Source organism: Columba livia, chromosome 8, assembly GCF_036013475.1.
Source record: "Columba livia isolate bColLiv1 breed racing homer chromosome 8, bColLiv1.pat.W.v2, whole genome shotgun sequence".
Taxonomy (NCBI): domain Eukaryota; kingdom Metazoa; phylum Chordata; class Aves; order Columbiformes; family Columbidae; genus Columba; species Columba livia.
In genome coordinates this window covers 13239927-13266087 of record NC_088609.1, presented here as the reverse complement: position 1 = coordinate 13266087, position 26161 = coordinate 13239927, and the positions used below count along the sequence as shown (strand labels likewise).

General features: G+C 38.6%; 1 protein-coding gene across 48 annotated transcripts in view; it reads right to left on the bottom strand.

The window, feature by feature from the left end:
* DAB1 (DAB adaptor protein 1) overlaps positions 1-26161 on the bottom strand; it is a 436898-nt gene that overhangs the window by 104084 nt on the left and 306653 nt on the right. For 34 of the 48 annotated variants that reach the window (XM_021295514.2, XM_021295492.2, XM_065070963.1 and 31 more), the window contains one exon: positions 9137-9336. In XM_021295514.2, coding sequence (XP_021151189.1) covers positions 9137-9203 — 67 coding nt within the window. In that variant the 5' untranslated portion in view covers positions 9204-9336. Of the gene's footprint in view, positions 1-4565; positions 4692-9136; positions 9337-16222; positions 16309-26161 lie in introns of those variants that run through there. The other 14 variants (XM_065070967.1, XM_065070961.1, XM_065070971.1 and 11 more) reach the window with 12 other exon arrangements.

Sequence of the window (26161 nt, the reverse complement as noted above, 5' to 3'; positions counted from 1 at the left end):
CTTCTTTCATGCTTTAGAAAACAGATCATCTTTGGAAAATGCCTCACAACAGAGCACTAACTGTGAAACAGGGTGCAGCTCCTCCTTGTGATGAGCCCATGACGTGTCCGTGCCGCCGGGCAGCAAGGGGTCTCTGCAGCCCGGGCCATGGGCTAGCGGGGTGCCAAGGGTTCTGGCAAGAATGATATCTGAGTGAAGAATGAGAAGTTATTCAAGACAAGAAAAGGTTTCAGAAGGTGATCCCTAATGATGGAGGTCTTCAGTGAACAGATGATGAGGACCAGTACCTTTACACATTAAATTTACAACCCTTCTGAACCTAGGAACGTATGTATTTCTAAGCAACAAGCACTCTTAGTACTATCAGGGAAAGAATGTTTGTATCACTTAAAAAACCTGATTTAGCACGATCATATGTGCACAAACCACCAGGCTACCATCAGTTCTTCATGATTTTAACATGACAGGCACCAGGAAACCATCAATAGAAACCACTGTGGTAGGTGAACAGGAGAAGAAAAACTCTGAGGTACAGGGTATGAGAGATGCGCTTGGTGCTTTTGGTACAATTATTTTTACACCACCACTCTGCTCTCAGGATGCTGATTTCCCACAATTTCAGAGGGGCCAGAACCTCCTTCCAAAAGCCCATCTGACCCTTGGCAATGTTTCCACATCTGCTACCCAGCTCTGTCAGGTCAGAGAGGCACATCTTCTTTTGTGTCCAAAACCCATTTCATGCAGGACTCCAGGATTCTACACACATGTTTGGGGGCATATTCCTGGGAGAGCAAACTTACCAAAAAGTGCTCTGATTTCTCCTTTCCTGCAAAAACAAAAGCCTTCAGTTGTCTTTGCGATTGGTTGCTAGTTTCTAAAAAAGAAATAATTCTCTTTCTTGCTGCTCCCATTGCAGGGAACCTTCATTCTTCTTATACTTCCTATGTCTGCTCAAAATCCACAGGTATACATTAAAATCTGATATCTAGCACTCACATTAAAATATACATTGAAAAGATAGTAAAAAAGGTTTCAATTAATTGCATATAATACACCTACGCATGATCTCACTATGAATAAAAAAGAACGAAAAAATATTTTATTTTTATTCAGCCCTTTGTTTTCGTACAAAAGACCCACACAAACACATTATTTAGTTAAACAAACTATATTGTCTCATCTGCAAAACAAACCAACTGTAAAAGCAGAGAAACACATTTTTTCCTGTATTTACACTAACACTAGCTATTACATATAACAATGTTTAGTTAAAAATAATACAAATAATATGTAATTATTTCTGAGGACACATTTCTAAGAGGAATTCATTTTTGAGAGAAATGTTATACTTAAACGCATTCATCCACTGTGCTGTTGGACAACCCAAATACATTACATATTAATATTATATCCTTAATTTTGGATGGGCAATGATGATGCTATTGATTCTATAGCTAGAGCACATCATCTGCAAGGATCACAGCCATATCTTTTCTTTACTCCTAAGGAGCCCAGGGAATGTCTGGGATTGACCTTTTTATCACAGAGAGTCTCAGCCTATTACTTGGCCAAATTCACTATATATTTCTTTGAGCTCCTAAAGAGGAACAAGGCACAAATAAAAGGCTTACAAATTCAGCCGCAGTATTTTTCAAAAGGCTATCAGTTTTGTGGGCAAGTTATTATTGACAGTAAGTGATCAGTGTTCAACAGGTTCATGACATCAAAGATTAAGGACAGTTATTTTTCAAATACGGCTTTTGTGACTAATTTATTAAGATATTCAGCTAAAGACTTCTATTTCTGGCTGCTTAAATATACAAACCAAAACCTGCATGTTGCCTTTAACTTGTATGCTGCTCCACACTTTTTTCTTCACAAATTGACTCATGAAATTACTGTGGTATCATTACTGAGAGAGTGAGATGTGTTTGTTAGAGCACAAAATAAGAAACAGGACCCTCAGATCACATATCAAGCTCTGTCCTGACCTGCGGTGTAATCTTAGACAAGTAACTGAGAGATCAGCACTGCCTTTTAATGCAAAGATTGAACCACCCTTGAAATCAGTTTACATTTCCACCCTACGTACACAAGTCATGAAAGTTCATTACTTCCTATAAATTATATGAGGTTATATAAGTTTTAAGGAATTTTCCCCAGTAGTATGAAAAAGTCTACACTGCAATAATGTGGACATTAATGCTAAGTGTTATCTGTTTATTTCAGGGAAAACTGGTGAGAAGTTTAATGCTTCCAAGATTGCTGGGATCAAGCTCATTTTCCTGTTACAGTTGTCTTTGATTTCCCTTCAGCAAAACAGGAGCATTTACCAGTACAGCGGATACTCCCTGTGAAGTACAGGTTAGAGGTGACACCCACATATTTTACTATTACTTGCAGAATTTCCCATAATGTCAATGGGAAAGGCAAAATGTTTCAGAAAAGTAGAAATGCTCAAATGCACATAATGTGACACACTGTCAGAAACGTCATTCATTAATATTTACTAGGCAAGCAATTATATTTGGATGAAGAATTATTAAAAAGTATATATATATATATATATATATATATATATATATATATATATATATATATATATCATCAACATACTTGCCCCTGTAGCATATCTCTGTGTGGGTCATAGTAGGAAACTTCCACTCATCCAAACCTCCAGAGGCATTTTAGCTACTGAACTGGATGAATTAAGTCACTCCTGCTCAGTTACATTCATTACATGACAGAATTTTTTCTCCCTGAACTCTCTAAGCAAATCTTTTTGTTCACAAATGTCCTAACAAAAAACTTTGTCATGAGTCTTTTCAAGCAGACAAAACGTTTCCCTGAATATTACTTCATTTGCTTGTTGGGAAGTCTACCTCCTTATCAGCCTCAGCCTCCCCATTTTTCTCCATATTTTAACCAAGTCTCAGATATAGTTTCATAGTGTAAGTGGATGAAGCCAGGAACAATGTACAGCCCAGGCTGAGGGGATTTATAGGTGATTCTCATTGCCAGCAACCGACAGATTTCCTAATGTACAGCACAGTTAACACCCACCTGTATTTAATGTCTGTTACGCAAGTCAAATCCTTCATGGAACACGCACTGTGTTAAGCTCCTAATTACTAGTTTCAACTGAAATGCTTTGACGACTGTTAAAACATTGAGAAATCATAACATAACAGGCACTCTCAGGAAATGTTATTCTTAACACTCAAGAGATTATAAATTCCTCTACTGAGGAGCAAAGTAACAGAGCTCCAACCTTAACTTAGGCAGACCTGTCTCACAATTAAAAACAACAATAAACATTTTAACCACAGCAAGAGACAATATCCATCACCCCCAAAGAACGCTGCAATTAACACAACCATGGACCCCCCCTTGAGTTGAACACAGTATTTAGAAAAGAATTCATGAGCTCTCTAATTTATGATAGGTTATTGGATAACTCGTGTTAATTATAGCTACACAATGTCAAAATTAATGATTTTCCCACCCCCTTTCAACTTGAGAATGAACTCATAACTTATAGCAAGACTCAAAAGATGTGCAATTAATATCGTCAGTAACCACTTCACAAAAGAGATTTGTTAAAGGCAGGCATGTGGACTCAATTAGTGTATCAATTAATGCTGCTGTTACTTGATCTATAAATTATTGAAAAACTCATAACTACTGCAAGGAAACAAAGCAAATTCACTCCCCGTCAATGAAGTATCCTCCTGACTGCACATCTTTTTCATTACTCTTTAGATCAAATTTGAGTTTTGCTGGATTCCATGAATCTTAGATATGTAATCAGAAAAATAAATTAACCTAAACCAATCTGACGTCTTGAAATGCCTCATTACAGTGATGATGCTTTAATTGTTGTTAGCTGATTGTAATGTAAAAAGAAGTTCAATAACAATAAATTAAAAAAACAAACAAACAAAAAAAAATCAACCATCATTGTTCATAACACTTATTAATTTAAGATGAATTTCCACACTGGAAATGAACCTGTAAAAACTGCATCAAAATGTCTATGTATCAGCAAAATCACAACTTTCACAGCAACCAGAAATCTCCATCTCGCTCTCAAATTTAGCACAGATCACATTCAAATGAGATGTAAGAAACCTGAAACAGGACTTGGGTAGCATTAGGCACCTATGATGAAAACCGATAATGACAAAACATAACCTTGTTTAAGGGCTGCTTATCCCCAAAGGCTTTTAAACTAACTGGGTACCTCCTGTTTGATCTTAGTTTGACTAGAGTTTTGCTTCTGGGGACGCAAAGGTTTTCCTTTAGATGGTGAAGACCGACTCCACTCTCTCATTAGAGTATAAAAGACCCAGGAAATAGATGTGACTCTGCCAGGGGCACAATCTGATACAAGTGAACAGTCCTGGAGCTGCTGCTCTCCTTTTAATTAGCAGTCAGATAAAATGGGACACTTAAGCTTTTTGCCACCCTGATCCCAAAAGGATCAGACTCACATCTTGTACCACCAAGAAAGCACCGTTGGGCAACATGTTCTGCTCTGCTAGGGCAAGTGGGGAAGTTCTCACCTGGCATTAAAGATGTCCCCAAGCGGAGGCCGCTCTCGCTCTGCCCCCACAAGCACAGCTTCAGGACTTGTACGTTCATTCAGCCAACACAAAATGCCCAACCCATGGCTCGGAGAAGGCATCTACCTCTGGTGGGGACACACCACATCACACCCCTCTGAATTCCAGGTTCCTACTGGCTCGCTGGGGCGATCCCCGTCTTGGCTGCCTGCCTGCTGGGAAAGCTCCTTCCAGCTGCCACGTGTTTCCCACACACTGCAGCGGAAACCTATTAAATAAGGGAATTTCACCCACGGGGATCTTTAGCATCAAAGATCGTTATGCTGCTTGTCAACATGCCCGAGCTCTTCTTTGTATCTTGCTTCCATTTTTAAAAGTCCCTGTCACTCTGATAATTGACTGAGAAGTCTTATTACAGATGCAGATCTACATTCAGATTTGGCAGCCTGGCTCTTCTTTATTGACCTCCCATTCCAGTTTTCCTAATTAAGCTAATTTTGCAAGCAGGGATTTTCCAAGGCAGCCATCAGCGTGGATTCACCATCAATGCAACACATTTCCCCCGAAGAGGTTTCTAAATCAATTTTAGTTCCAATAGGCTCAAATGTTTTCATTTTGATTCAATAATCCATACACACTTATAAAATGGCTTTTCCCCCATGTACTACAAATGTGGTTTATGTTTCTAACAACTTTGGCTAATAAAATATTCTTATTTCCTATAGTGAATGGTACAAACACATAATTTTTATTCACCTCTCAATGAACCAGATGACAAAACCAAATGAAATAAAATCAGCCTTTAAGAGCATTACTTGAATCATTAATTCTCTAAATGCTTCTTAGAGAACACATGATTTTTGGCTAACACACACACACACCAAAAAAAAATATTTTGCATTATTTCCTTTTAGAGAGCAACACAAAACCTCTTCAGGATGACTTATAATATTTGAGCATGTTCTCAAAAAAGGTAATTACAACACAGTTACTAATGGATATCAGCTGAGAATGACATGAAGACTAGGGCTGATTTTTTTTAATAGCCTATTTTTAAGATTATCCAAGGTACTAACATTAACACAGAAAATTACAAATTGATATTAATGTGTTAATATTGAACTTACCTACAGTACATTAGAGTTTCACAGCTGTGATTCTACATAAGTAGCAGCTTCTGAGAGGATTTTGTGTTTAAGTTCTCATCCTAACTGTAGTAATAATCCTTTAGCACCGGAACAAACACTGTCTTATAAACCAGTTCTGGTGACAACGGAGAGACTGAAGAGTTGACTACGACTAGAAAGCTTATGGCTGTAAAACCACTGTGCATAATGAGAAATGTCTGAATAATTTCTTGTAAGAGAATTGCTTTGCATATGACTACAAAAAGAGAGAAGCATTCCCAACACATAAAAGAAATATTCTGTAAAATCTGTAACCTTGCAGGAGCATTAATGTCATGTGCCCCATCTGCAGTAGGAATCAACCTGTTTCTCTGTCACCAAAAAAATCAGTAATCTGTGCAGAGTCCAAAAGCAATTAAAAAACAAACAAACAAAAACCAAAACATAAAAGAACTTCAAACACAAAGCCCACAACACTGCAGGTCAGTCCATCCCAGCAGCAGGACTTTGTATTTCACTCACTGATTCTCATGAGACTCCTCCTGGCCCTTTTCTTTAACTTTTCCAGGTTATTAAATTGTTTGCTTAGCTCAAGATGCTACAGTGCCTCTAACTCAAGATAGGCACTATGCTACAAACGCAAGAGACACATTTTCTGAATAACCATCATTTCCTTTTTGGCCATTGTACTTCAATAAGAACAGCAGCTTGCATTTATAGAATCACAGAATCATTTCAGTTGGAAGAGAACCTCAGGATCATTGAGTCCAACCACAACATAACTCTGGCACTAAACCATGTCCCTAAGAACCTTGTCTAAACACCTTTTAAACCCCTCCAGGAATGGTGACTCCACCTCTTCCCTGGGCAGCCTGTTCCAATGCCTGACAGCCCTTTCTTTGTCACATTTTCTATCCAGATACCTTACAAATCTTTAGGAATTAAGCTTTGTATTATTTCAATACTTCAACTAAGAGACACTACCTTACTATATCCTTATACAGATATAAAGAGAGCTGGCAGATATAAAGATTTAGCTGGCACTACACAGGAGATGGATGCTGAGATGAGGAAAGAACCCTGTCCTATGCTCTATCTCCATTCTCATCCTTCTCCCCTTTCAGTCTCCCCAGAAGTTCACATCTGACACACACGTGGGACAGACACCCCGTTAGAAAGTTATTATCAAACTTACTGCTCTTTCTCAGCACAGTGCTGTGAGCTGCATATGACAGGAGAGTTACCAGAACGGTAGATAACACAGCAAAAGAGGTTCCTCTCTGCTCCAGATAGAAATGGTTACAAAACATCATGCACTGGAAATACAGTAGAGCTGAAATGTCTATCTATAAAGCAAAGACTAACTCCTTGGGAATTCTGAGTTCCGTTGCATAATCAAACTAATTGATTAGTAACATTAGAAACTTCATGTTAGTACCTGCTACTGCTTGCAGTTAATGAACTTGGGGAAAAAAAAAAAATAAATCTGGTTTTCACACATCTGTCATTCACACTATACAGGGCTTATTTGTTGAAATATACACAAATAGATACAGCTCAGTGACAAGCAAATGAGCCCACGAAGTTTCTTTTGACTTTCATTACATGGGATTTGAATAGCAAACCCTGTGTGAATTGTACACCTTGAATTCTGGAGATAAGCTACTGCCGTTCGCCGTCCCTTCCAGCTCCCCAGATACTCATGCGCGCTGCAGGGAGCTCTGGGCGCTGCCACACAACATATTTTGTACTTCTCAGCAGTAATTCTCAGAATTTCCATTTGGGGAATACAATCAGATTTTGTGCAGAGAAGCATTCAGTTATTATTATGATTTATGGAAACGTTTTTGGAAGTTGGATACTGAATATTTTATTAACATAAACATCAAGTTCCTAAAATGGTTGTTTGCTGTTTTCAAAAGTTTCCCCCTCCAGCAGAAGAAACAACATAGGAGACACACATCAAAAAGATGTTATCTGTATTGCAAAGAACTGACACCTTCTAATTTCTTGCCTGCCCCAAAAGACTGAGTGATTATACAACCAAACTATCTTCACTTTCTTTACTTGCCTTGATGAACATCTCTCAGACCACGTTCTCATTTACATCAAATTCCCCTATTTTTGCCTTTCCAAACTATAGCTCTTTTACCTTAAAAGATTTTTTTTTCCTTGTGAGGTTAGACCTAGAGGGGACATAAAGATTCTAAACCATCTTCCCAAACAAATGTTCAACATTTTTTAATCGCTGTGTCTCTTCTTAAAAACCACTAATATAAAGACTTCTGACACAAAAGCTGTAGCAAACACAAGGTCTTAATTACCAGTTTGGTTGAACTGTCGTGGCAAAAAGTACAACTGCCCAGAAGTTGAACAAGTTATTTATCAGTATCTAAGTCACATAAAATTTGCAACACACACATGTGAGCAAAGATGAGAACACTTTTTGTCTTAAAAAAATGTAAAAAAATCCTCAGAAGTAAATTGCTATATTATAATCCTCAAAAAGAAAGACGACAAACTGAAAAACTCCCATGAAAGTTCAAATCTTGCTGCCTGCAGTATTAAAACTATGAAGTACGATTTTTCCTTTTTTACTTGATTTTATTTGAGCAACTTATATTCATTTTCAATCTCAATTTCATGGTCTGTACAGGTTTTAAAAAAAGAAAACCACAGAACAACACAAATTACCACTAAAATTCAAGGTCTTGGCCTCCAGGTTCATCAGTACTTAAAAACATAAGCAGTAAAAATACTAATAGAAATCTACAGATAAAATTCCCTAATAAAATCTTTCAGTACTCCTATTCATAAGCACCAATCCATACAGTCCCATTTCTCACGCTTACCAGCCCAAAGAACTGCCCTGCAATCTGATGCAAAATCGTAAATACAAATGTGAAATTATCCAACCACGCATTTATTCATAGCTTCTCCTTCATTTTGAGTTTTCCTCCTCCTTGCTTATATTTCCTTCACCAGATCACAGTTCATCTCGCTACAGATTGCTACTGAGTTCTCAGTAACTTCTCAAAGTCAGCAAGATTCAACCTCCAGTAACAGAAAGCGCATTTAAGCTCTGGTTAGTTCAAAACAAAGCAGAAAGCAAGCCTTTAGAAGAAAATTTATTATTGACAAAGAGGAAAAAAAAGTTTTCTTTTGCTAAGAGGAATTTTTAATATTGTATTTCCATTTATGAAACAATTGTAATATAGAGTAAAAATTAATGAACTGCAATACAGAAGTTCTTTCTTTCATTTTAAATATGTTTTGATATATTTATGTCAGAGAATCAAACCCCATGTTCCCATACCAGACACCACCTGAGCTTAACAAATTTCACTTTCACTGAATACACAGATAATCAAAGAATCACAGATGCATAAAAGGTGGTTGATTAAAGTACAACATACATATGAATAAAGAAAAATTAGTCATTACCTTTCTTTTTGGAGTCTTTCTTTGTGCTGGTTTTCACAGCCACTTGAAGTTCTGTCTCAGTTGACATCCTATATCCTTAGTCCTCTTCACACAGATCCAGGATCTCGGTCAGGCTCATTTAGAACGTCTCTTCAAGAGAATAATTGAGCCTTTCAGACACTATAACCCCAACAGTTCATCTCACTGACTCCTTTCGAGTGCTGTTAAAGAAGGAAACAAAAAGTAATGGTCATTTTCTGAGTTTAAAACATCAAAACCAAAAGCCATTGCAAGTTTACTGACAAAGAAACCTGTGAACTCCTCCAGCTACAAAGTCAACTGCTCACAATTTTAGATGTTTAAACTCAGTCATCTAGTCCTGTTTGCAAAGTTTGGGCATATCTGAGATGCCTTCACTGCCAAGAGGCACCACGCAAGGTGTACAGAAGACCTGTACTTCTGGACCAGCAGCTGGAGGACAAAGACTATGATCCAGGAGGAAATGTCCCCAACAGCAAAGAAATCTGCAAGGACTCAATTCTTAAATGCAATAATTGCAAGGTAAAAACATACTGCCAGATATTCATTCCAGATTTTTACTCTTCAAATGCTCTTTCAACGCTTTCGTTCTAAACAAAGACAAAAGAAAAATGTATTCATTACTCATACCGAGAGCATCGCACTTCACCACTCCTCTTGCTTATGATAGTAGGTATGTTTCCAGTATAAAAGAATCTGCCTCCATGTAAACAAAGCTGTAATTCTTAACATCCATCTGCTAATATTTCTTGCAAAAACTCTGAAAATACGGTTAATTAAACCTCACAGTTTTCACAAAGTACAAATGGGCTAGAGCTGTTTACATGGGGCAAAATGACAACATTTAGCGAGCAAGGTAGAGCTTTACACAATGTGGATTTGTTGGGGAGATACATGAATGCACGAGGGAGGCAGGAGGCTGTGGGGGCAAAGAACAAGCAAAGAATAAACAACCAAGCAAAGAATAAACCATTACTCCAATTCTTACTGCTGGTCTTTCTTGCCTCGAAGGATGAGCCACCTACTTCAGCCAGTCTGTTAAGGGCAGAAGACCACACCATCCTGAAGACATTTGTCATGATGTTCCCTCACTAAATGCATCTTCTTACTGCTCTTTCTTTTTGTGAGAAAGTTCTCGTTATTAGCACAATTATAGTGAAGTCCATCTGGCCTGTCTGAGCAGCTGCCCAGTTATTAAATAAGCATTTAATAAAGACATCAACCCAGCACATCAGCTGGTTAGCTGGCCAGAGATTAACTACCATTGTATTTATTTACTAATGTCCCTTCTCTGTAATTTAAGAAAGTAATACACTGCAAACATTGAAGTAATTTTGACAGTTTCAATCACTTTTCACAGTAAGGGCTGTGAACCCACTAGTACTTTCAAATCCAGGCTTTTTTAACATTTTGTAAAATGCTTCAGTAACATTACACTGCCATGCATCATATGAAGTGATTTAATATTGCTGAAGTGTGTCAGGGGCTCTCTTTAATAAGCTCTTCAAATCTGTATGTCTATTATAGAATATTCAAAGATAGCTCTTCAAAATCTGCTGAACTGATTTTGAAATACAAAATTCCCTGTTCCTCCTCTATAGAGCGTGAGTTCAGCGCTACAGAGGAAAAAGGAGGGAGAATAAAACAATTTATGCATCAAAGTTGCAGAGCTTGCTAAATACACCCCCTTGGAATACCTCAATAAACTAAAAACATTTTGATTAACATTCTTAGTTAAGAAAACAGTAGGAAAGGACAAAGCAATTGAAGGTGGATCAAACAGAGAAAAGGAGTGAGATAACAGCCCCAAAATGGCCAGTCCTTCAGGATCCGAAGCGCTTGGTGGCCATGTCCATGGAGAGGGCGATGTCTCTCCCCCGAGCATGGTGACGGTGGGGACACCACGTGCAGTGACCACTTGGTCCCAGCACAGAGCGACACAGTCCCAGCGCTGCCAGGGAACCACCTCACCCCACCGTTGATGGATTTGCTCTGCACTTAACACTTGAAATCCCCCTGGCAAAGCGGGAGGGACGCGCTGCAGGGAACAGATGTCCCTCGCAACCGCCATCCCCTCCCCCAGTTTAATATTGTTTAGTTTTACAGCACAGAAGGGATGCATCCGTCTCTACAGCTCAATGGCACTTACTTAAAGCATCTCTCAAGTCACAGCTGGATTGACTGTTTATTTTTCTAGAATTTGGATTCGTATTTACCTAAAGATTAACTGCATAACTTTGCAAGAAGCAGTAGCATGAACCACTTAACGAAATAAAAATGTTTATAATAGGCCCATTTACAATAACACCAAAATAAAGGGGGAGAAAAAAAAAAAAACAAACAACAAACAACAAACCCCAGGATCAATAATTAAATAAGTTTTAGTGTCTTAGAAGACTCCTTTAGGTACAAAGCATCAAGAATGTCATCTCCTGTTGTCAGGCACTATCAAAGGAAAGATGATATAGTAGCATCTGAAAGGCATTGAGTATTTTAAAATAACAACATATGACTATTATCTCGTTTTAAACTCTCCACAAACACGATATCCCCTCAAGGTTCTCCCACTCAATTATGTTTTTTAAAATAAATCCATGTGTATTTTTGGACAGGTTCCCATATTGATTTACTTTATAACCTAATCAGGCCACAGTCTCGCAGGCTCATAGATCCTTGAATAAAGTAATCAGTATCTTTGTAAAGGAGCACACAAACATCTGTCAGATGCCAGCTATAGTTCAAACTGAATTTGGTACAGAGACAATTCCTCCAAAAGCATAGGTCTTTATGTGAGCTACATTAGCAAACTTTCACATACTGTCCATATTTCAGCCGTTGATTACCCAGATGAGAGCGGCAGCCAATCTGCTCCTCACCGCAACAGCTTTTATTGTCTCCTCCAATCTAGGTCACCGTTGTTAAACACCACGCTCTTCCAACTGTGGGAAGGATTGCAGCATGTGTTTTATCAATGAGATGCTATTTTCTTTGATCAGTTCTGTCACATCTCTCTCCCTGCTCTAAAGACAAAATTTTGTTAGCTGCATTTAAAAATAAAATAAAAAAGAAATCCATCAGCTTACACATATCCACTCTAACAATCTTTTTGTGTGCCTCGTTACTGTGCCAGCTATTACAATGTTATGTGCATGCTTCAGCTTTTCCTAAAGAGGATTCAGAGCTCTTCGTTTTAACAAAATAGTGACATTTTCTGTTCCCTTATTAAGTAGCTACGGTAGGAACACAATCAGCGCATTCTGGAATTAACTGGCTTTTAATTCCAAGAGAAGTCTTAAGCCTCCATTCTGCATTACTCCTACAGTGGTATAAAACCTAAAGCCTTAGTGAAGAAATATTGTTGTAAATTCACTTTGCAGTTTGGATTAACACAGGCTGGACCTTTCATAGCAGGGAAATGAGTCACATGCTCCAGCCGCCTCCCCCACGCGTTTGTAAAACAACAATTTCTGTCAAATCATTTGTCTTTTCAACCACGCTTGAGCGAGCTCGTGAAGGGGTTATTAGGTGACTTTCCCCGGCCCAAGTTATGAAGAAGGTCAGGCAAGACGATCATACTACTTTCCCTCCGGCTTTAAAATACATGAATTTATTAATTTTCTTCAGGGCTTTAAAACTTAAGAAGTTACGTCCCCTGAAACCACTTTCCATCTGCTTATGTAAAGGAAAAGCAGTCTTAGAAAGGATTTGTAACTAAGCCCTGGCATCCCCTAGGTATTTAAGTTCTCCACAGCCCCAAAGTGGGATTTGACAAGAGGATGGTACCTCCCACACCCTGGTTTGACAAAACAAAAACCATCCCACCATCCTTAGCTCTTGCTTTTATACCTCCGAGGATCTGCAATTTGTTTCCTCCAAAGCACCCAATATAATCAACTCCAAGGGAATGTTGACACACGTGATTTTGCAAGTGTTAAACAAAGCCCAAACATACTAGAAGCACCAAACATAAGTGACAAAATTAAATTGATGTGATCCTGGAAAACTGGAAGAAGTTCAGGTGCAAAGGACTGCTATCCAGGGAGAAAAAGGTTACTCATCAACTTCTCATCTGACCACAAAGCCTAACACAGAGAACTTGAGCGGGACCACACACCAACGGGTGGTGGAAAAACCCATCCTTGCCACCAGTGCCCTTCATACCCTCCAGAGAGAGGCCACGGAAGCCTTTGGAGCTGCTCACACTATTTTGTGCTCGTCAGCTCACTTCCCGAATTGTCAGGTCTTGCGAACATCCTGCGGGAAGCTACACGGCATCAGCACATTAATCTTTTACAGAAGGCACTACACTAATTCCAAACTGAAACCCAAGAGACTGGTCCAAAATCCACAGAAATATTTCAGTTAATAAGGTCTACAAGTAAGAACCAGAAAATGGGGAAGAGGAGGTAAAAGAGCTTACGATACTGGCACAGAGGAGAAAATGAGGAGGAACAGAAAAGCAAACAAGACAAGATGTCTGTGTAGAAACTTCATTAAAGCAAATTCTATAACATGTTCAGCAGTGAAATCTAAGCCAGCTCACACACTAAACTTCTGTCTAGCCTGCAAAAGAAAACAGTCTCCATTAGACTGTTGCATGTGCCCCGTCTCTCTTTTCTGGTTTTGTCATTTCCCCACAGAACAGCTCCATAAACTGTTTCTAGTGACGAAGTCAAATGACTCTTTTGTCATGGCATGTCAAAAACTGCTTTTTCCTGCAATTGCTTCACCAGTATTTCTGCACTCTGTAAAGGTAAAAGTGCCCTATTTAACCCCACGAATCTCCCCTTGGAACCCCAAGCGCTCCCGACACACGGCACCCTCCTCCTCCCAACACCTCCCAAAGCAACACGACTTGCCAAGACTCACAACTGCCTCTGTATTTCATACTTAGTTTTGTGTGCTCTATAAATGAGCAAGTACTGCCCTCCACCTCTAATTTTCTACATATTAAGATGAAGGGAGGAGAGTTATGTGCGTTATTATGCTGTCTGTACTATGTCTATAGTGAGACACCACAATGATACTTCCCAATTAACTCTTTTTAATTCTTCCAGCATCAGAAAACTAGTTATTACTGAAACCATAATATTTAATTTCCCACTGTACATAGTTGCTATTTGTTTATTTGTATTTATAAAATACCTCTCTTAGCTCCTGAAAACAAGAGGCTTCTTTTTTTTAAAAAAAAAAAAAAAAAAAAAAAAATCTACATGTAACTAATGCCAATAATACATTTTATTAAATTTATTGTGGTTTACAATATGCTTCATTATTCTGTCTCTAGGGTATCTTCCAGGCATGCTACTCAGTTCCTCAGATGGTGTAAATAGCACCATTGAAGCTGATTTATCACTAGAAGAGCATCTTGCCAAAAAATTGACCTACAAAATATTTCCAAAGTAAGATGTTTATCAGTATTCCAATAACAGGAGGAATAATTACTAAAATTCCTCCTGGAAATGACTCCATGTAGTGGTGAATACCTCACTCCACCTCACCAATTATTCACCAGAAGTGCTATGAATTTTCTACTCATAGAAAATGCTGACTGGATTAAAACAATGCGTTTCACAGGAATGAATTGATTTCATCAACATTTTTAATGGGAAATTACTAACATTTTATTTTAATATTACAGTTTCTATTTTATGTTATAGAGGACAGCATTCTAGAAACAAAGGCAGAAGACATCGACCTTGCTGTAACAGAATTTTTTAAATATTCAGAAGTGTGCCATTTTGTACTCAGGAAACACTATATGATGTCAGTTCATCATTTCTCTGAGGAATTATATTCAAATACTTTAAAGTAAAACAGCCAGATTTGAGCCAGACACTAAATACCAACAGAAAAATATTTCTATTTTTTTCCTTCAATGCCTTCAACAACAACAACAACAAAACCCAACACAACCAAAACCACAACAGCCACCCAGCACTGAGAACCCAGGACTTGCTCGTCTCTCCTGCTCTCCAGCTGGTCTCAGTCTGATCTCCAGTAATTCAGGAGTCAGCTTCAACACTGTGAAACAACATTTAACATCCCTGTCTGACGTTTTGTTAACACCGACCTCTTCTTTGAGCTGGGTATCCACCCGGGAGCACCAGCACACAACGTGAGCAGCGCTGCTTTCAGGGGCTTTGCAAGGCTAGAAGGGACAGAATCAAACCCCAAATCTATGGCCACGGAAAACTGAAGGCTGAAAATCAAAATGGAAATTATATTTATTAAAACCAGTCGTGGCAGCACTTCAGTTCCATGAGACAGCGTTAAAGTCCGCTGGACAAGTGCATTTGCAGCCTTGAATGCAACAAGTCAGCCCTGGAAAAAGCACGAGCAACAAAACCCCCGTGTGCTGGGGGTATAAATACAACACACATTGTGCCTTTAGGCATATTTTTCTGCTCCAAGATGCAAAACTCTACTCAAAGCGCTGTTTGTAAACTTTTGCAGGGCATTATGTAAAAAAAAAAACCCAAACAGTGCCACTGAATGGAATGGGCTCATAAACTTCACATCGTTCCTTTGACACTGAGGCTGCTGTGTTACCAGCTGACACAGTCGTTCAGATTGGACTAGAGATTCCCTGCACTCAGAGTGAAACTGAATTACCTAAATGCTTTTCCTATACGAATTGCGTTACGCCAAGACTTTACCCAGATTACTACGTCGCTGACCCTGAAGCAGAAAATAAAAATAATTCCTGATAACGCCGTGTAAGAACAAACAAGAAACAAAACTCACAACTGCTACAAATACCGCCCAGGCACAGCCTGACTGCAACCTGAGCTCCACCATCAGAAACCTGCCGCACCTCCATTAAAGTCAATAAAGTCACACCAGCACAAAATCAATAGCGTTACATTTGACTTACATTGGCCTAACTCCATTGATTGTAATGGAGTTGGAGTTACACCAATTTTATGTGGGTGTATCTGCATTAGTGTCAGCAAAGTTATGCCGGTGTGACCGATGTAAACACCACCAAACCAACCAAGCCCTGTATGTCTAAAATTCAATGTCATTAACATTAAGTGACAAGAAAATGCAAAATCTGTACATTACCAAAGCAGGGTCTTTGGAATTTATTTTTGCAAAGCAGAAGAATGGCTCTTTGGCAATCCTCTCAACACCGCGCTGAAGACTAAGAAGGGAAAAAGGACAAAGTACGCAGTTGGGATCACAGTATTCTGTAATTAGAGCTGTTAAATGATTACTAAAGCACGGTGGTGCAATCATCACGCTGAAGGAAAGGGAGATGTATGCAGTCAGGAGCATCACCAGGGAGAAGGTAAAAGCAATGTCATAGACACCACGTCTTATCTTGAAATGCAAATTCCTCACAATCAGAATCTGTGCCTTCTAATTGGAAGAAAAGGTTATGGAATTAAATGTCTCACTTCCTGGACAGCTCAGCAAGTTTTTAAGTGGCGCAGTAAGTTGAAGGCAACTTATTAATCTCCTGTCCTTTACAGAAATATCTTAATTCAGCTTTTTTTTTTTTTAATTTCAAGACTACTTACTTAATATTGGAAGCAAGACTGAACTGCGACTCACCCTCTCATTCATTTTAAATAAAATACAGCATAAAATCTACACAAGCACCAACTTAAGCTATACTTTGAAATCAGAATGAGAGCTTGAAATGATGCTTTATACTGGCCTTGTTAATGGACTTGAATTTTGCACCAGTACTTTCAGGTCCTTTTGAGATCTGCTTGGCCACAAGAGTTAATCTGTACATCATGCCCTTCAATTTTCTGAATGCTTCCTGACATAACAGCAAAGTGAACTTTCCCAATTACAACAACAACATAAAGCCCTATGCCGGGATCTTTATCCACTGCTGTTTTTCAACACTCAGCCCTTGTTCTCTGACAGTTAAGTAGTAGGAAAACTAATCAGAGGACTTGACTTCACTGTAAACAGACTTTTGATTTATTACACCAAATCCAAACACGAGACTTCTACCGAAGTTCACTGACTAGCAGAGCAAAGAGGAAAAAGAAAAAGCATTCTGGCACTGTAAGTATGAATTTACACATACAAGCAAAAAATATTTTTACTTCATTGTTCCACAGCTAACAAATACCAATATTTTAAATAGTCTAGTAAATGAGTTTTAGCTACAGAAATACTTTGGACAGTTCCCATTTAAATACTCCAATCTTCAAACCAGCAAAGCCATTCATGAAGGTAACTCCACAGGACTGCTCAGAACAGCAGACAGACTTCTGACCGATACCAAACAGAAGTATTTCAAAACAGCTGCTCAATTTTACTGGAGAGATTTCAAACCATAAATAATTTTCTTGTATTCACTTATCTGTTCTCATCTCATTTGTGAATGCAGTGCCTTGTATCTGATTATGTTATATGCTGCTCCACACACACCTCTGCTTTCTATCAGTAAGAGCGTTAACCACTTTAAAAAGGTGAAAGCACCTCCCATAAGAAGTCAGGCTTTACACATTTTCTGTTTGTGGGTAACATTAAGCACTTTATAAAAAATAATACACAGCACTCTTTTCACAGCTGAAAATATACTATAGCGGGGAAAAAATCTCATATGACAATCTAACCTCTGAAACTGCATGGGCCAGGTGTTGTTTTCTGTATCATAATTCCATACAGAGAAACATCCACGCAGGGAAACACATGGGTCTCCACTCTCCTACAACCATGCAACTGGAGAGGTCTGCGTGACCACATCATGGACTTACAGCATCACCACCTAAGTCATCAGGTTAGGGACCTGACAACTATTTAAAAGAAAAATGAAGCCACCACCAGGCTAAAATGTCAGGAAAGAAAAAATTAAAATAAATTAAAAAAAAAATAAATATATATATATATATATATATATATATATATATGTATATATACATATATATATAAAAGAAAGGAGGCTCTTGATTATTCAGATGGGAAACTGGAAACTCTTAAGCAGCTAAACAAGTATACAGACCTGCATGAGTGGTAACGCATCACAAAACCACACTTATTTTCTGAATATTTTTAAAAATCACCCAAGTAGCATGCAGTAAGGAACCGTTCACCTTCTACTGTCATGCTACAGTTTATTCTCTCTTGGAAGCAATTACAGGACAAATGCCAAGCTACAGAAGGTATTTTTCCAGCAGCAGCATCTGGCTTCTTGGCAGACTCCTCAGGCAATTTTATTGGAAGCTTTAGAGATGCTATTGGGTCAGTCCTAGTTATATTGCTCATGAGCTGTCTGGCAGTTTCTTCTTCCTAGATATCATAATCCTTCTGATTTACCTTGAAGGAATTAGCACACTTTTATCCATTTCAAAAACAGTTGACCTGCAAGGCATTTAGGGGCTATCTACAGAGACATAGTAAAAGTCACTGGTCTGCATCTGTGCACCTTCCAGCCAGCAGCATTTCAGCATCCATTGCCTAATGCATCATCAAGAAAACAAGTAAGCCATATAAGAACTGTGTGTGTGTTACTGGTAAATGGAATGCATTCCTTTATGATTAAAGAAAAAAGAAAGCATGAAAATTAATTAGTCAAAAAAAAAAAAAGGTAAGCTGGGTCAACAGCAAATCTCTGTCTTTATTTAAGGTGAACTGCTCTCATACAGCAAAGACAGCCCTGTGCTGTATCCTGCAGCAAGGGACAGCACACGCCAAGTCAAGCAGCACTTCTGGCAGACAGCAGCATAAATTCAAATATAAGGTGATCCGCCAAGTCAATGGGAGGAAAACCATTTCCAAGAGTCTGTTTCTTGCAACGCCTCTGCTAAACACAGTGCCCCCCGGGTGGAAATACAGTAAAGACGGCCCATGTCCTCTGCTGTCCCTCCTGTCCCTTCCCCCTCGCCAGCCCCAGCAGCTAAGATCTGCATTATTCTGCAGCTGGGATCATGATTAATCCTCATCCAGAAGGATGAGAGACAGGATGCTGCTTTTACCCTCCCTCTTTGTATACCAACAAAATCAAGTCTGCAATGAAAAGGCTTTACAGCAGTTTAGAGCAGTCTTCTAGAATTAATACAGAGAAAGGGGTCAAAATGCTATAGAAAATGCATTTACAGGCCATAACACAGGTGGGATCCTTCTTTTTTTTTTAAAAAGATTTCTGTGCAATTACTAACAAGAAACATACTCCTTAATTTTTATAAATACATAAATAAAATGCAGATGTGTTCATTACTACTAATTTTTAAGACTTTCCCACAAAACCATGCCTGGTTGTCTTGTTCTTTTCTTTCTTCCTTTCCTTTCCTTTCCTTTCAAGAGTTTTCATAGAGGTTCGATGAAGAAACTCCCACAAAATCCAGTACCAGATTATTTTCTAGGAAAAAAAAAACCTCCTAATGCCCAAAGGTAAATATTACAGGTACAAAAAATGTACGTTATAATTTAATAAAGGGGTATGGATCATAGATTTTTCAGTAACAGAAGCACACTGAGCAGCATAAGAGAAGATTGACAGCACTAAGAAAGATGCACATATCCAGGTCAAACAAAAAGCCAAACAGAGCTCTGTCATCAGCAGAGTGCAACTAAATCCAACCAGACACAGAACTCAGACTTGGCTAATGTGAATTGACTAATACAATTCCATTTTATGCAGGGTAAAACACATTTTGATTGCAGGCCGGTGGTGCTCACAAGTTCTAAATTTAGGCATCATTAGGGCCACATGAATTGTTAAGTGAACTAATCTGAATTTTATCCAAACCAAAGATTTTTACTGTCTACAAATTAACTTCTCAGATTTAAATCATGTATTCACTCTCATCACTTCATGTCTTTTGGATATCCCCATTCATTAATTAAAATTTCTGCAAAATGACAGTATGCATTGACAGTGCAGCCCAAGTTTCAAAATGCTGTGCAACAGCAAACACTGAAAAAACAATTATCTAGGCTCCAGTACCTGAAGAGATGTTACTGCCACACTAGAAACCAAGCCATATTTTAGAGGAGATACAGCACCGATTCCCTTGCTTACTAAGCAATCTCAACATTCACATGAACATCCGAATCCACACTGAAGAGTGAACTTCCAGTGATGCTCTGGATTTCACCGACTACACAAGCAAGACGAATGTTGCACACGCAGAGGGTTTCTTGGATGCAGCAGAGATCTAAAATATTTTTTATAAACTAACTTTGATTATAAAGTCTCAACAAGGCCTGTAAGTTGGAAGCGTAATTGGAATAACCAAAAGAAAATCAAGCAAAAATATAAGCAAAATGTTGATCTACCTTGTACGCTGCTCCACCTGGTACACTTAAAACAATGTACATTATATACAAGGATAACGTAACCTAATCTGAAAAAAAAAGACTCTGCTCTAATGAAAACCTTAGTTGTTTAGCAAGCTGAGTTTAAAGGTGAAAAGTACCTAATCCAATTAAAATGAAAGGGTATTTAGGAGTGCAGAATTTAATTACTCCACTTGGAAGGCAGCCAGGGCCATGGGGTTAAGCACCCCCACCCTGGTGAAAGGGAACTCAAATGCCCAGCAGTGGTCAAGGCCATCAGCTCCATTTCTCCTTTGAGCTCCTTTTTTGTTTGTTTCTCCTCTTCCAGTTCCACAGACTAAATAGGAGGCAGCAATAATATTAGTTTTGGAAGACATGTGATGTTTGTGTTACACAAGTTAATTAATAAAAACAATGACAGAGTTACAAAAATGAGAGATGATTAAGAACTAAGACCATCCTGTCCATTTCTCTGCCAAGCAGTATTTGCTCTCAACAGCATATTCTTCTCTTCTTCATTAAACCTTTTACAATCATGCCAGCAGTAAAAGTCATATCTCCTTCTTTCAGAAGTGATCGTACTCTCAGACTGAGACGGAGGAAGAAGTAAAACCTGAGAATACAGGTTCCAGCAACTTCATATCATTATTCCGAGTTAACTGCTAGAAGATTATCTTCAGCAATTACTCTCATCCATTCCTGCACACGTTTCAAATGCCAGCAATCCTCACACAGATCAGCTCTATCAGCGTTAAACCAATCTATCCCCTTTAGGTAAGATCTAATGGTAAAATCATATACCACTGGGTTTATAACCCAGACTATTACAGTCTCCATTATTCAATATTGCTTATTATTTTGTACTTACAAAGTCAGGGAGAAGTGATTTTATTGCTTGCAAATCATTCTTACATTAGTCTTATGCTGTTATAACTTCACTCTGCTTTTCCAGATAAGCTTTTTGCTTTCTGCATATTTAAATAGTAACTAATTATCCCTACTTGATTGTGTTCCTCTTGCAATCCCTTTTCACAGTATCATTTGCAGTGAATTCTTCATCCTACTTAGACTTTAAAAAGCCCAAGATACATCATATTCTTTAATTTTAATAAAAGCATAGAGGTGTTTTTCTTTTTAAATATGCATACTGGGTTCCATCTTCAGATTATTTTACCCCAAAACACAGCAAGATCACCAATTATTACATTGGTAAAAGTAACAGTACAGAACAGTGTGTAGCAATGAAGTCAACTAAACCAGAACAAACCTGAAAGAGACTGCTGACCTGGTACCAGATGAGCAAAGAAAAGTCCGGTTCACTGTGTGAAAGGACTGCTTCTTTTGCAAACTATGCTGAGAGTTTTCTGTGACGGGTTGGAAAAATAATCCAGGAAACGGTTGATGCTTCTAGTTCATAGGCACACAGAAGCTATACGTGGCTACACAGTAACTACAATTCATTTACTCTGGTAATCCATTCAAAGAAATGCACATTACAATAGCCCAAAACATAAGAATAAAATATGAGTAAAAGCTAATGTTTCCTACAATAATTATATTGCATTCGTTTTGGTCATTTTTGTAGAGATTTTGCAATTTTTATTATGGCAAGGTATTTTAGTTGAAGATGTCCCTGCTCATTGCAGAGGGGTTGGAGCAAACCTTTAAGCGTCCCTTCCAAAACAAACTATGCAATCATTCTATAATTTTTTTGTTTAATTATAATGGCGTTTGTTAACATCATGTGCTGTTAAAGTTGCCTGACATTTCCATTATGAATTGTCTTTTTAGCTCCTTGTAACTTTACCAAACCACACCAAAGCAGATCTGTTGGAGGTGACATCTTGCACGCCACACAGCAGACACCACGACACACACAGTTCAGTCTCCAAGACCTTGTCCTGCTGTCCCGAGGCATGGATGGGACTGCCCCTCCCTCCTCCTACCTTGCTCATGAAGCAACAGACTTTCCTACGGACAGCGACTGCCTTTATCATGTGAACCAGATTTTGGATCCTCCAGTGCTGATTTGTTCTTCTGCACTAAGACTTTACGTGCACAGAAAAGTCACTACGTAACTGCATACACAACTTTGCATTTGGTTATCTTCCATCTGGACAATGTTAAATTTAGCATTTCTTTACTGATGTGCTTGGCTCCATAATAGTAATTTACATTTTTATGTACGTGTGTAATAACATACAGGAGAAAAAGGCAACACCGGTGCACCACAACCATACTACAGCATCTTCTTGACCTCAGCTTGGAAGCTGCATTCTTTCAGCACCTACTCTGGAAAATTTACTTTAGCAATATGTGATAAGTCTGGCAGAAGTGACTATATCTCAAACAAGACTTCAGCAGAGAAGGACAGGAAAGAAAAACAGGAGGTCCTGTTGTCACTGGGACTCCTAGGTCTGTGTCAAAGCAGTATCAAAAGGGACTTGGAAAGAAAAAACACAGTCTTGAGGCCCCGAGTGCTCACAGAGGGCTTCTATTACTATAAGCAATGCATTATTTTACTAAATCAAACAAACCAACCAATCACACAAAGACACAGCAGTCCATCTTTGAACCACAGACTTTCCTTAGGAAATGGGACATTCAGCCAAGAAAAAAAGCTGCTCTTTGATCTTCTTGGTTCCTCTCCACAAATTATACACCACTGGAGACTGGTGTGCCTTTATCTACCACCATCTCAAACGCATAAAGAAGCGCCACAGTCACTCCTGAAGTGTCCAGTTTCACATACAGACAGGACAGCAGGACAGCTGGGTACTGGTGCCACAAGCTCTGGCAAGTCAATCAGCAGGGCTGACCTGAACAAACTAATAACTGGCAATAAAATTCTGCTGCTGTGCACATCCCACAGCAGGACATGCTGAGAAGCAGCCTGGATGAAGAAGTGAGACTGTTTGCTGGTTTAGTTTCCTGTAAAGCGTCTAACTCGGTCTTGTCACTGCTCAGGATGATGATCGAGAGGTGATGAGGGCAAGTTCAGTACACCTGCAATACAGCCTCTGGTTCAAACAGACAAGAAAGAATATCTATCTATGCTCTGGACAGGCTTTTATTTTCCTTTTACTTTCTCCAGATTGATGACTTTTAAAGACATACACGCCTTAAGACCCACAGTAGAGATGTTGCATTGTGATCTACGCTTCAGCCAGCTATAATGCCACAGCTCAGGTAAGAGCAGAAGCGAGCGCATAGATTCTGCTGGCTGGGCCCACCCGTGGGGACCGAACGGCCCAGAAGTTATATCGGTAACAAATACATTCAGAGGTTGAACACCTCAAATCAAACATTCAATATTAATAAACACTTTTTTTTTTAAGCAAGACTTAGCCTGTCGATCAAGACTGAAGTGTAACTGAGGAGCAATGGATGTCGCCAGATCAGAAGCAAACACGGGCGAGGATGCCCCCAGCCTTCTAGGAGCAAAGTAACCCTCTGCCAGGCTGTTCAAAACCAAAACACGAGAATATCAAGATTATTGGAAGAATAATTGTGTTTGAAGCCATGTAACTAACTCCCAGATATTTATATCTGCAGTAATGTGGTTCTACTTTTATCCATTAAAGAACATTTGGATTAACAGACTGGAAAAGTTCATTCATGGCTTTGTATTCATGTGACTCTTACAAACCCTCCTCCCTGCTGCCCATATAACTAACCAACTCGGAAATTATGTTTACATGTTCTTTAAAATATTTTAAAATCATCATTAACACGTGTGATTTTATCTTATTTTACTTATGAGTCTGAAGTTGTATCCTGAATGCCATTTCTACAGAAACTAGGTGCCAAATATTACCAAGTTCCAATTTTACTGTCTATTTAAAAATATCCTGACAGCACTCAGGCAAATTAAATTTAAAATTAATCTTAAAGCAACGCCTCTGCATGCCACTATAATATTTCAGGCAACAATTTCAAGAAAAGAAATGCGGAAAACAGACTGCGCATATACTATAGTTCAAAACACACTCCTTATGTCAAATAGCATAATTTTTCCTTTTTTTCCATTAAGAAGTTATTTTAAGTCTTCTGCTGAATATATTTACATGCATAATGAAACTTCCGTCGTTCTGTTTAAATTACTATATATGCTTTAACACTGCATACACTAATAGCATACACATATATACAAATCCACACATAGATGTATGCACTCATGCACATAAGATTAATGTAAAAAGAATTAATGGAAGTTTTTGACTGGATGCTACCCCCTGTAAATACGTTAAATGTGAACAGTGCTTAGGGCTGGGTTGATTAAGTAAAAATGTTGCTGTTCTCTGCACAACTGATGTTGCTCACATAAGAATGGATGGCATGTAAAACGCTAATTTACAGACTCACTTCTTTTCAATTTACCGTCAGGGTCTCTTTCCACTAGGTAGGTTTTGAATGAGCTCCAAACACATGTTCTGACATGTTGTCATGGAAAAATGGTATCCAAAAAGCCACAGTCCACTGTGATTCACAAACATCCCACCTTGCAGAAGAGGCATCACACTTAGAGTAGCAGCTAATGTCAGTGCAGGTAACTCTTCTCACAACTTCAGCTGCTCATCATCTTTTGCTTTTTCAGTCCATCCCCAGCTCCAAAGCTGCTCTGAACTCCCACACCAAGCATGGAATTTCACTTTATCAATTAACTTTAGACCTTATGTCCCCATTATATGTTGGTGAAGCACTTGATAAACAGATACAATTATGAAATTAAAAACCACATTAGTTGTCCAAATTGAAACACTAGCACTGGCAAAGTCATCATTCCCCAAAACATGCCAGGACTCAATTCCACCACAGCTGTATCAGCTGCCTCTTTAAATATATATGACACCCAGCTACTTTAGAGAATATAAGTAGTTATTTATTGCTATTACAATGTATTATACTTACATTATTTATGCCTTTCAAATTTCTGAGCAGGTTCATCAGTTGTTTCATTTCACGGATGCAGCACTGTGCTGTATATATAACTTTCCACAGGGCTCCCCACCCCTCAGTGTACAGACTACTTGTTTTCAAAGATCTATTCTATATAGGGTGAGTTTTTTAGTAGCAACTCAGTGCCTTTAAATTCTTTTCTATAACCTCAGTGTTAGTTTATCAGAGCAGCCATTAAGCCTGGGCACTTTGAGGCTGATGCGTAGATCTACGCTAGCCCACTTCGAGCTAATTGCGTTCAATTTAACATTCTCCGAGCACTGGCAGTCCTCATTCAAGCCAAGTGTGAAAGTTTTTAAATTAGCTTTCACAGTTTGATTCACAGACAGCAAATGTAAAATGGCACAGGATTACTTTTTTTTTCCCCCAACAACGCAGTGCAACAAAATAGCCCAAAGGCTATTTTAGTTCATTTGCTTTAACTATTCGGGGAGATCCTCAGCACAGAGAACGTTCCAACAGAGACAAAAGCTCCAGAGGACTTGCGAAGCTTAATATTGTCCCCATTAATTAATGTACCTTATGTTTGTACAGCTTTTCTGCTTTGTCACTAGATGTTAAAATGGAAGTCTAGACCATTTAAGTCAAGCCACACTAATGATTGCTTAAAAGACGAACACAGCAATAAGTTTTCCTTATTTTTGTTACAGATCACATTTTTAATCGGTAATAAACTCTGATACTGGACTGTAAATTGGTTTCTATAGAAACCCACATTTTCCTTGGGCAAATACATATCTTGACTTCACATGTACACTGACAATGTTTCTTTTGATCAGTTTGCCTTTATTTGCCAAGATA